Source organism: Rhinopithecus bieti, unplaced genomic scaffold, assembly GCF_001698545.2.
Source record: "Rhinopithecus bieti isolate Rb0 unplaced genomic scaffold, ASM169854v2 scaffold_31127, whole genome shotgun sequence".
NCBI classification, from domain to species: domain Eukaryota; kingdom Metazoa; phylum Chordata; class Mammalia; order Primates; family Cercopithecidae; genus Rhinopithecus; species Rhinopithecus bieti.
This window is the reverse complement of record NW_016813970.1, coordinates 1,183,492-1,196,760: the sequence shown is the minus strand read 5'-3', so window position 1 is coordinate 1,196,760 and position 13,269 is coordinate 1,183,492. Positions and strand designations below refer to the sequence as shown.

The following is a 13,269-nucleotide window of genomic DNA, read 5'->3' as shown; positions in this document are numbered from 1 at the left end:
AATTACATCTGTGACTAGCTTTAAATTTAAAAAATCTGAGCTATCTAAGATCTCACACACACTTCACCTAAGTATCACCTTGACATTTAAGTACAAAAAAAATTTTCTCTCAACTTAGAAAATTCTTTTAATACTTACTTTCCCCTACTCTGCAACATACATTTCAAAATTTCTGAAAGGCATGAAATACAGCATTTTGAGAAAAGTAAAAGGAAATTCCACTCATACTAAATAGGGTTGCAAATGTTCTATTCTACACCAATTTCAAGAGCATCAAATTCTTATTCCATAACAATAAAGGTATTCTGAATACAAACAACCTAATCTCCAACCAAGATTCTTCAAATACAAAACATGCAAGTATATACAGAACATTACATGAAAAGAAAAATACTAAATTGAACGTTCACCATCATAGGTGTGTGTAAAAGAACAGCAATACTTACAAACAGCATCATTATCCTCATGAGTATGATAATGAAGCCACACCATATCTAGTGATTCTGAGATAAATTTACAAGTGCTGCTGCTGAGGGAGTATGAAACAAATTATTTTTTTTCAAAATTTCACTTCTGTAGGTTATCATAATGCAAACACTCGTATACCCCGCAGATCTAATGTCTAGTCAGTGACTGAGAAATCAATACCTAGCACTGTACCACTTTACTACTATATTTTCTCTAACAAGGACCAAAAATGTTAGTGAAGAACTTCAAACAAAAAGCAAGTCATAAACAATGTTTTTATCACCAGGCTGTTGGTGAGCTTTCAGTTATTTGTGGCAAAGAGTCTGAAACAAAGGATCAAAATAACTTCATAATCATTCATAACTATTCTTACATTTTTTAAAAAGGAAATCCAAACCCAATTATTTTCATCAAGAATTAAAAAAGATGTAAGTCTGACAAAATGGTTCCACTTTGTTGGTTCTCTTTGTTGATTTATGATTTTTTTTTTTATACTTTAAGTTCTGGGATATATGTGCAGAACGTGCAGGTTTGTTACATAGGTATACATGTGCCACAGTGGTTTGCTGCACCTATCAACCCATCATCTAGGTTTTAAGTCCCACATGGATTAGGTACTTCTCCTAATGCCATCCCTCCCCTTGACCCCCATCCCCTGACAGGCCCAAGTGTGTGATGTTCCCCTCCCTGTGTCCATGTGTTCTCATTGTTCAACTTCCACTTATGAGTGAGAACATGTGGTGTTTGGTTTTCTGTTCCTGTGTTAGTTTGCTGAGAATGACAGTTTCCAGCTTCATCCATGTCCCTGCAAAGGACATGAACTCATCCTTTTTTATGGCTACATAGTATTCCACAGTGTATACATGCCACATTTTCTTTAACCAGTCTATCATTGATGGCCATTTGGGTTGGTTCCAAGTCTTTGTTATTGTGAATAGTGCTTCAATAAACACACATGTGTATGCGTCTTTATAGTAGAATGATTTATAATCCTTTGGGTATAACCCAGTAATGGGATTGCTGGGTCAAATGGTTATTTCTACTAATGCCATCCCTCCCCTTGACCCCCATCCCCTGACAGGCCCAAGTGTGTGATGTTCCCCTCCCTGTGTCCATGTGTTCTCATTGTTCAACTTCCACTTATGAGTGAGAACATGTGGTGTTTGGTTTTCTGTTCCTGTGTTAGTTTGCTGAGAATGACAGTTTCCAGCTTCATCCATGTCCCTGCAAAGGACCTGAACTCATCCTTTTTTATGGCTACATAGTATTCCACAGTGTATACATGCCACATTTTCTTTAACCAGTCTATCATTGATGGCCATTTGGGTTGGTTCCAAGTCTTTGTTATTGTGAATAGTGCTTCAATAAACACACATGTGTATGCGTCTTTATAGTAGAATGATTTATAATCCTTTGGGTATAACCCAGTAATGGGATTGCTGGGTCAAATGGTTATTTCTAGTTCTAGACCCTTGAGGAATCACCACACTGTCTTCCACAATGGTTGAACTAATTTACACTCCCACCAACAGTGTAAAAGCGTTCCTATTTCTCCACATCCTCTCCAGCGTAAATTTTTAAAAATTTATTTGTTTTTTCTTTGGCTTCTTGAACCTGGTAGATTTGTGGTTTTATTTTTAATTCCATAAAATTCACAAAAGCCATTACTCTCATCTTTTCCAAGCCCTCATGCCCTAGATTCACCTCATCTCAGTACCCTCATTCTGATCTACCCTTGACATTACTGAGTCAAGGGTATCCAATCTCAACTCTACCATACATATTCTTAGACACGCACGGGCAAAATTACAACCCCAGATTTCTTCTTATTCTCAACACCCCATATCAAACGAGTTGCTAATGCTTCATCACTTCTACCTCCCTTACTATTGTGGCATCATTCTCTTCACTTCATTTCTAAGAATAATTTATCTCGCCCTTAGTCCTCACCTGAGTTATTTCAACAATTTGCTAATTAACCTCCCTGACTCTAGTCTTTCTATCTTTTCAAATTAATTCTGCTGGGTTAATGTTTCAGCATATTGTCTACAGGAAACTTACACGTATCACTGTCATAAGCAAAACAAACAAATGAAACATTTTAAAAACCACTTCTCATCTAGCTAAGGATTTTAAGTCCAAACTGGTCAGAGGCTTAAAGCTTTCCATGCTTAGGCCACAAACTACCTGCATTTGCAACTACTATTTCACAAGCAAATACAATATACACACACATTTATTTTTTACTTCAAAGCACCTACACCCTTTCCCTTCTTTTGAAAACCCCTGGTCAGCTGCAGTGGCTCAGGCCTGTAATCCCAGCACTTTGGGAGGCCGAGGCGGGCAGATCACCTGAGGTCAGTAGTTCAAGATCAGCCTGGGCAACACGGTGAAACCCATCTCTACTAAAAATACAAAATTAGCCACGCATGGTGACACATGCCTGTAATCCCAGCTACTCAGGCTGAGGCAGGAGAATCGCTTGAACCTGGGAGGCAGAGGATGCGGTGAGCCGAGATCGCGCCATTGCACTCCAGCCTGGGCAACAAGAGTAAAACAAAAACAGAAACAAACAAAAAAAACCCTTTCCTATTTGAAAGCCCCATTCAAAGGCTGCTACCTCACACCATACGTAACTGGAAGTAATCTGTTTCTTTTGAACTACTACTGCACTTTACTACCAGTTGAAAGAAACCAAATTACATCTTACCCAGAAGCCCAACAGGTAAGAGAAACAAAGGCAGTGTTGCTCTGGTTTAATTGGGGGTCGGGAGAAAAGGGCTTGGAGTCCCACCCCAGGATAAGCCCCTCCAAAATACTAAAGCACTCTAGCTTGGTGTTAAAACCACTGCTCCTTCTCTCTCTTGACAACTACTACTTACTAAGTTCAAAGACAAATATCTATAGAAGTCAAATTTGCCTCAGGACAGCCTCTAATTAACTGTGACCTTGGGTAAATTAAATTTTGCTGATCCCTAGGTATAAAACTTATACCTCAAAGAGCTATGAAGACTCAATGACACTGTGTATGTAAAGCACTCAGTACTGATAAATGGCAGCTAATATCATTCTCTCCGTACTTTTCACTACCAGATTTATAGGAAACACTCAACAAATACATGTCAAATGAATAAATCCTTTATTACATGGTAATTATGGAAAGGCAACTTGTGGGAAGAGGGAGGTGAGTAGAGAAATATGTCCTAGAATATAAAGAAAACAATTTCCACCAAACACTACATGTACAACAGAGTACACAACCAGACAAAGGATTAAGGATATTTGGTAAATTTTAAATACTTATGAAAAAGAGTACAGTTGTCCCTCGGTATACTCGGGGTACTTGTTCCAGGGCAGCCCAAGTATACTCAAATCTATGCATACTCAGGTAACATGGTCAGCCAAGTGGTAGTCAGCCCTCTGTACATGTGGGTTTCATTTCCCGCAAATATCTTATTTCCTTTTCCCATTTAGTTGAAAAAAATCTTTGTATAAATGGACCCTCACACTTCAAACCATGTTGTTAAAGGATCAACTGTACACAGTTTTTGAAACTTTTATCTTCTTCTCAATGTTTTCACAGTTCATCACATCTTTCAATGAGTAATGTTTAACAACCAAGTAGTAACATTAAACACTACTTAAACCACAATTGCTTACTGCTTGCTCATTCCATAGAACCAATGAAATAGCTAACCAAACAGTTTTCAAAGAGTTTTCAGTGTTTAATTTCCTGGTTCACACCTCTCACTATCCCTTCCCAAGCACCAGCATCTTGATTTGGGGGTTTTTCATTCCAATCTGTGTGTACCCCTAAATAATGTACGTTACTATTTAATGTGTCTTTCTATGAATAACCACATTATTGTTTAAGTACTTGTGGAAAAACATTTAATGGTAATTTTTTTTAATTTACAAGTTTCTAGTACTGCAAAATAAGTCAATCACCAAATAACTCACAAATTTAACAATCTTAATTTTGAATATATTCAAAATTACTAAATACATGTCAGACATAGCTCAAATTCTAAATAAATATTAAACATCATCCAAAATCCAAACTCCTAAGTACATTAGAGGGGAGAGAAGAAAGGAGACTAATGTTTACTGAATACCAACTTTGTGCCAGACTCTGTTTACATATGCATCATTATTCTGGACTAAATCTTTGTACCCTTGCCCCTCCATCCCCCCCCAAAAAATTATTATGTTGAAGCCCTCATCCTCAATATGACGGTATTCGGGAGGTAATCAGGACTGAATGAGGTCTTGAGGGTGGGACTCCCATGATGGGATTAATGCCTTAAGAGATACCAGAGAGCATGCACTCTTTCACTCCACCACAAGAGAACACGGCACAAAGGCAGCCTTGTGCAAAGCAAGAAGAGTGGCCTCACCAAGAACTATATCGACCTACACTTTAATCTTGGACTCCACAGCCTCCAGAATGGGTGAGAAAATAAATCTCTGATGTTTAAGCCACCCAGTCTATGATATTTTGTTATGGCAGCCCAGGCCAACCATTACAATAATGTAATCCTTTCATGACTCTAATAAATATTATTAGCCATATATTACAGATAATGAAAGTGAGTATTAAGATGGTAACAGCTCAGAGAAAAACATAACGGTTAATCTTACTTAAAAAAATCAATCCAAATCAAAATGATACAATATTACTTTTCATTCATGAGGTCAGTAATGACTAAAATGTTTACTATCTAGTGTAGCAAGCTTATGAGGGAAAAGGTGAACTGTAGATGGAAACAAATTGGCATAACCCTTCTCAAAGGCAATTTGAGAGTATCTGTCAAAATTTAAGACACGCCAGGTCTAAGATGAGGTGTCTAAGCCCAAGCAGAGCAAGGAGGGAATTCGTGGAGAGGGGCAGCATGGTGTGGTTGGTGTGTCAGAGCCTGGCCAGAACGAAGAAGTCACCCACACTAGAGGAGGGGAGGGTGGCCTGGCATAAAATGTGGAGCCCAAGTGGGGCGAGAAGGGCATCTGCTGGGAGCAGCAAAGATTGGTTAGGAAGGGGGATGAGCAAATAGACAATACATTGAAGATAATGGAAGCCAGGTTTCTCACTATTGAAGGGAATAACAGATGTAGAAAGGGAAAAAACTAGAATGAATCCAGTGGTGTTGAACTGCAACTGGAGACATCTGTGTGAACCCATGGTTTTATACATATACACACACACACTCCTGTACATCCCTAGCTCCTTCCACTTAGAGGGTCTGGAAGCAGGAATATCCCAAACGCAATAAACATAAGCAGAGTGAAGACCTTGCCTTCTAAATACCATTCTCCACTAAAAAGAAACCACATTGGAGAAATGGCTGACTTCAGGTATAAAATCAGTTTGGAATACACTTTGTGCTAGAATGCTAGGAATTGCACAAAGAATAATGGAGACATGGCAAAAGGACACAGAAGACAGCTTGAAGGGGTTCTGCATGTTCAAATATGGGACAATCTGAGAATCAAAATAATAGTTACAAATTACAACCTACTGAGTCACAATCCACTAGTCCACACTGCTATATATTTTTTAAAAAGGAACAAGTTACAAGTTTGATGATCACTGGAATACTGTATTTACAAACTTTCAAAGTCCCTCCCCCAAAACTGCCTATTAGAAGGAAAAATTAGTAACCTAACAATGGAAAGTCCTAACAAGGACTCTATCACCACCTTAATAGAGTGATGGAAGTGAACATCCCCAGTAATGGAACAAATGAGAATAATGTCCCACCTAAAAAGATGTCATAAGAACAGAGCACCAGGACTATAATGTAGAACTTCTATCATGAGGAAATAGGCACAGCTGAGGAACATTCTACCAAATATCTGGCCTATAGTCTTCTAAAGTGTCAAAATCATGAAAGTTAAAGACAAATTGAGGAAACGTTCTAGACTAAGGAAGACTAGAGAGACATGACAAGATAATGTAATCCATGACTCTACAGTAAGACATTATTTAGACAATGGGAGAAAGTTGAAAGGGATCTGTGGATCAGATCATACAGGCTGAGTATCCCTTATTCAAAATGCTTCAGACCACAAGTGTTTCAAATTTTATATTTTTTTGCATTTTGAAATATTTGCATTATATATTTACAATTGGGCATCCCAAATCCCCCAAACTGAAATTTCATTTTGGTACTCACAAAGTTTGAGATTCTGGAGGATTTCAGATTTGGGATGCTCAACCTATAGTAATGCATCAGTGTGTTAATTTCCTGATTTTGATAGTTGTCTTGTGACTATGTCCTTGTAGGAAACACACATTAAAATACTCAGGAGTGATGGTCATCAGGTTGGCAACTTATTCTCAAATGGTTTAGAGAAAAATGTTTGTACCGTACTTTCAACTATTCTGTAAGTTTGAGATTATTTCGAAATAAAATTGTATTATAAAAGAAATAAAACGAGTCTGCCAATTCAATTTGGCAATTTCCTCTCTAGGAGTTTATCTTATAGATTAGCACACACACAAAAAGATGTAAACATATTCATTATCTGTAACAGAAAAAAAAAAACCAACACCCAAGCAACAAAAACCCTAAAGGTGTAAGGTTATTCACTGCAGCATATTCCTTTTTTTTTCAAAGGCCAGGTGTGGTGGTTCACCTGTAATCCCAGCACCTAGGAAGACTGCTGGGAAGATTGCTGAGGCCATGAGTTCAGTACCAGGCTGGGCACACAGTGAGACCACATCTCTAAAAAACAATTTGGAAAAAAAAAAATTAGGTGAGGTGGCACATGCCTGTACTCCCAGCTACTAGGGAGGCTGAGACAGAGGATCACTCAATCCTAGGAGTTCAAGGCTGTAATACTCTGTGACACCACCACTGCACCCCAGCCTGGGTGACAGAGCACCAGAGCAAGACCATGTCTCTTTAAAAAAAAAAAAATACACACACACACACACACACACACACACACACACACACACACACATCATATATATAAAAGAACCAAAAAAAAACCCTAATATCTATCAAGAAGGGACTAGTTAGACTATCTAAGATGCACACAATGAGGGCAAAAGGTAGATTTTTATATTGATGCAAAAATGTACTAGAGATACATTAAATAATAAAAATCAAGTAGGAGGAAATAGTATATATAGTATGTCTTCTGTGTGTGTATTTAAAAGACATATACACACAAGTACAATTTATAAATACATTCTGGAAGGATACTAAAGAAAAGAACATTTAACATTGGCTATCACTGAGGCATAAATAACTTTTTGGAGAATGGTAGAGGGAAACTGTTTTACTTTTAATTTATACACTCATAAGTTTAAATTTTACCATAAGCATTTACTTATACAATTATCCTATATAATATACTATGAAAATATTTTAAAGAGGAAGTTAAGTAACTAGCATGAGGTGACAAGCTGAAAGTTTATGAACGGTAGATTTGAATCTAGGCCTAATCCTAGATTCATCATGCTTATTCTATCCTGGGGTTCAAAACTTTCTTCTTGCACACAATGATCAAAAATGGACATTCAACAGGTACTCTGTGAATCATTATACAGATTACGTATTTTTTCTTAAAAATTTTTTAGTAACGAGTTCTCCATTTCTTGCTACCACCATGTAACTAATTTAAATGTTTGATGGTCATGTCCACTATATTACATTTAATAATGCAAAAACAACAAAAGCCCTTTTTGGCACTAGGTAAATTGACTACTAGCATGGTGTGTGACACTATCAATACTGGTCACATCTATCTTCCACATTTAAGATTCTAAGGAATCCTCCTATTCAATGTTTAGTCCTGTTGGTATACGATGTTCACATAAATATTTCTCAGTAGCATTTTTCACAGGGCAGTTCTTCCTCATGCAGGCATGAATATAAAATCCTTGACCTCTACCCACTAAATGCTGGCAGTTTTCCTATACTCTTACCTGTCAAGTCAATGTGACATCCAAAAACACTCCCTTGGTTAAGAACCACTGCAAGATGTCATACTTTTTCAGGCACAGGTGATAGTGCCTCATTTTTTCCAGAATGCTGGCAGCATTAGGGGATTACTAGTCTATTGTCTGCCTCAACAGACAGATTCCCATCATAACACTGTATTATCCAGAAATTTCTGAAGGGGCCAGAGGGCAGAGAGGTGGGTAGTATTCTGCTCCTGATTTCTTCAGACTATATAGCAATTTCACCTAATACAGAAAAAGTACAGAATACTTAGTATAATATCACTCTTGTAAATGCTATTGCTGCTGCAAGCAAACTCAATTTCATTCTAAATATTCTAAAACAGCTTCTCTCTCCAAAACAAAAAACAAAAAAACTTTCAATTCTGGCACAGGAAGAGAATAAAAGAATCTAAAGGAGCACTTGTTCTCTTCCCTCTTTTACTGGAATCCGCATCTAATTGTCAGAGAAACTAATAAAATATTTTAAAATTCTTTCAGTAATTTGATATGAAAAGTAGTCAAAGTTTTAAATAAATTATAGACTACTTCAGTTTTTGACTCTATTACCACCAAATCTTCTCTAGGCTTTTAAGTCGCCCTCTGGTCCTAAAATTCCAACCATTTCAAAGCTCCCCAAATCATATCAAAATCAATCACGCCCAGGACCTTGAATGTCTTCCTAATAAAGGTGGTTCTAAATCAGTTTTAGTCAAGAAGTTGGAGGCTGTATATTACAAAGATCCTAAACATGATTTTTTTAACAGCTCCTGCTTAATGACCAGTAGATTACACACCCACCAATTAGAAAAATTGTGAGGAACTGGCAATGTAACACCAATTCACAGGCTACAGAATGGGGGAAAAAAATAAAAGCAGCATTTGTACCTTCAGAGACTCCTTCCAGGTGTTGCACTTTACACTGAAGGGCTGTTGAGAAGAAACTATGCTGGACATGGTGGCTCATGCCTGTAATCCCAGCACTTTGGGAGGCAGAGGCGGGCAGATCACCTGAGGTCGGGAGTTCAAGACCGGCCTGACCAACATGGAGAAACTCCATCTCTACTAACAATACAAAATTAGCCGGGTGTGGTGGCACACGCCTGTAATCCCAGCTACTTGGGAGGCTGAGGCAGGAGAATCGCTTGAACCAGGGAGGGGAGGTTGCAGGGAGCCAAGATCGCGCCACTGCACTCTAGCCTGGGTAATGAGAGTGAAACTCCATCTCAAACAACCAAAAAAACAAAAAATAGAGAGAGAAAGAAGAAACAATAAAAATTCCCTTTCCTTAAAATGATTAAATGGACATCCTACCAAACAAATTCTTATACAAGATGGATGTAGTAACGCCACTTCCAAAAGGAAGACCCACTCCCAAAAGAAAATCTATTAGTCGAACTATGAGTAATGACTTTCATGTGGCAACCTCTCGGAGCACTGAGACTCAACAAAGCCTTTGAAAGTACGATCTGTTATATACACTGCAGAGATGTTCACAGGCTGCCTTAACAACAGCAATTTTAATTTGTATCTGTTAGTGAATTTGTCAACAGCATACTTACAAGAAAAATAATTTTCCAAAGTACGGAAAGAACTTGAAAGTAAATTAGGGCATTAATAATTGAAGTGAAAACTCAGATACCAAAATATTGAAAATAGGTCACTTTTCAAAGTAATACTTTTCAAACTTTAATGTGCAAACATATCTCTTAGGAATCTTGGTAAAGCCCACACTTATTAAGTAGGTCTAGGTTTGAGGAACGATGAGATGCTGCAATTGTAACAGGCTCCCAGGCAATGCCAAGTCTGCTGTTTCATGGATCACATTTTGAATAGCAAGAGACTCTAAACCTTGACTAGACCAAAACATGTCAGAAATGTAGATTCTCAGAAAAGAAATAATTATTTGGTGATATTTTCCTAAGTTTGTTCTTCTTTAGGTTTTGTTATTCATCAGAACAATTTTCATGAGTAAATATTGAGTGGTTTCACCTTGTGGGCTGATTTTCTCACTAACTTAAGAAAAACCTCTCCAAATCATAAACCAGAGAAGAGAAACTTGAACAAAATAAAGACATTAAAAATGTTTCTCATTCTAAAATGGAAAGTTTCCTGAATGAATTAATTCTACACATTTATATCTGAAGACAACAAACATTATGTAAGGAGGCCCATAAATGGTCAATTACTTAATGTTAATAAACCAGTCTGTTGTGAGTCCTTTGTCCTTAGAATATTTTCTTTGCTTTTCCTTTTACCTTTTTGTTTTGTTTTACTATATAACTACTGACACTGAAAAATTGCTGCTCACAGCATAAACTTAGAACAAGCACAAACTACACTCGCAAAAGCTGATGAAAGTTGCTGAAAAAAATCAAGTGTACCATCAGGTACATAGTTATCTCTAGATCGTTTTTAAGCAGTCAATTATCAACTAACTACTCATTTTAAATGCGGGTTCATTCATTATTCATTCAACAAGCATTTATTGACCACCTACTATGTATTAGGCACTCTGCTAAATGCTGCGGATAAAGTTTGGATCAGAGAGATAGACCTTTCAGATTCTGGCTTGGACATAATGGCAAGTTTTGTTTGTTTGTTTGTTTTTCTTTTTGTCTCTGAGCCTCCATATTCTCAGGGTGATAGTGATAATTAGATTATATAATGTAAATAAAGTGCCTAATATTTCACCCTGTATATGATAATGAAGAATATTATTTGAAGTATGAAGTTTGAGTAAGAAGATCGTACCTTCAATAGGCCAGCTTTCTACGACACAGCTCTACGTTGGCAGATTATGAAGCAACTTGAAAGTGAGCTAAAGAAAACATGACTGAACAGATAAATCCATTAACAAAACAAAAAACTAAGAATGTCTACAATACATAATGAATTCCAGAACTGAAAAGAAATGTGCTTTGGGTTAGTTTACGAGTTTCTGTAGCATGTACACTAATGTTCTCTTCCACTAAACAAAGTAACAGTACATTATAAATAGAACAAATGTTCCAGCTATGTGGTTTTATGTACAATAGGATCATGATAGAGTATACAACTTGGGACAATTTTAGTGAAGTAGTAATTGCTTGATGCAACAGGATGTGTACCCCATTAACCACAATTCTCTTTCTACCACCTTCAGAAAGTTATCTCCTTTTCTTATAAGGTAAATATTACAAGTCCTACTCATCAACCATTAGTCAATAAAGCAGCCGATTTTGAAAACGTAACTGACAACAGCAATCTCACAAACAGAAGCAGTACAGCTAAAGTTAAGAACTTTGGTGTCAATCAGAACAGGTGTTCCAAATCCAGTTCTATTGTTTCTAACTAGTTATGAGACATCAGGAAAGTTTCACTCCGAGCTTCAGTTTATCTAAAGAATGGTCTAGCACCTAGCACATCAGGAAGTTTCACTCCGAGCTTCAGTTTATCTAAAGAATGGTCTAGCACCTACTTCCTATATTTATGAAAGTGGAACATGCTATTACAAGTAAAGCACTTAGACTAGTTCCTGAAAACAGCAGCCACTCAATAAATGTTAGCAATTTGCTATTACCTACAATGAAAAAACTAAAGGTCTTTAGTTTTGAAACTAAAAAAAAAAAGTGTATTTTAATTGAAAAAATATATATATTTTAAAATACATATTTTATTTTTGGAGGGACAGGGTCTCGCTATGTTGCCCAGGCTGGTCTTGAACTCCTGACCTCATGTCATCCTCCTACCTCGGCCTCCCAAACTGCTGGGATTACAGGCGTGAGCCACCACAACCGTCAAGTTGTAGGGTCTTATAAAGCATTAAGTTAGGTCACAGTTAAATGACAAAAATGGTGAGGAGCAGGAGTAAGGCAATAATGTGTATTAAGCACCCAATATCTTACCCTTCTATCCTACTTAATCAGGCTTCATTTGTAACATCCTAAAAGTTAAGCAGCACTGGCGTAACTACAGACAATTCAATTCTGGAAAGCTTTAAAGGCAAAGAAAGACTGCTAAAACAAAAAGAAAAGAAAAGAAAAAAGGAAGTTATGTAGACTTGAACTAAAGTTTAAGTGGTGAATAACCCAGATGAACAGTAAAGGGACCAACCATCCCAGACGCGGGGCTCTGGGTCCAGACTCACGGTGGCTCCACCCAGTACGGAAGCTGAGGCCATTGGGCCTCGCCAGTGAGTCCCAGCGCGACACCCCAAACCCGAAGCTGGGGCGCCACTGATGGATGAGCGTTAGCGCCTCGAGTGCCGGCCCTGGGAGTCCAAACTTCCCGCCGGTGCCCCCAGCTGGGCCCGACCGACCAAACCACCTCCACAGGGAGGCCTGAGTCACCGTCCGCGCGGCACAGAAACCGGGGCACAGCGGTTACCTTCGGCCGGGAACTCTTCAAACTCGTCGTCTTCCTCTAAGAGACCTAAGTCTACGGGTTGCTTTTTCTCTGACATCTCGACCCTCCGCGCCCAACACCTCCCAGATCAGCAGGAAAGTTGGAACCCTCACTCTTCCTCAAGGAAACGCCACCGTCACTGCCGCCTCCGAGGCTGACGCTACCATAGAGACTCGGGGAAGGAACTACGGGAGCAGCGCGAGGAATGCTGGGATACTGGAGGTCGGCCCAGCGCTCCCTGCGGGTTTAGCGCTTTTCCGAGTTTTATATATATATATATATATATATTGTCTCTACCATGTTAATCGGACTCTCTGAATTGCCAAATTTGAGATCCGTGTAGTTTTCCTGACTATAAAAGGCTCATAATGTGTAAAACAAGCAAAAAACCCTTTACTTAGTTTGCAACCGAGGAAGGAACTCTAGAGAGACTACAGTATGACTACAAGCATTCATCAGCCCTT

General features: G+C 38.2%; 1 protein-coding gene across 2 annotated transcripts in view; it reads right to left on the bottom strand.

Moving 5' to 3' along the window:
* Positions 1 to 12,992, bottom strand: part of SEM1 (SEM1 26S proteasome subunit) — a 37,701-nt gene extending 24,709 nt beyond the window's left edge. The window contains exon 1 of one of the 2 annotated variants that reach the window (XM_017849326.1): positions 12,788 to 12,992. In XM_017849326.1, coding sequence (XP_017704815.1) covers positions 12,788 to 12,863 — 76 coding nt within the window. In that variant the 5' untranslated portion in view covers positions 12,864 to 12,992. The remainder of the gene's footprint in view (positions 1 to 12,787) is intronic. The other variant, XM_017849327.1, reaches the window with a different exon arrangement.
* Positions 12,993 to 13,269: the final 277 nt, after the last annotated feature.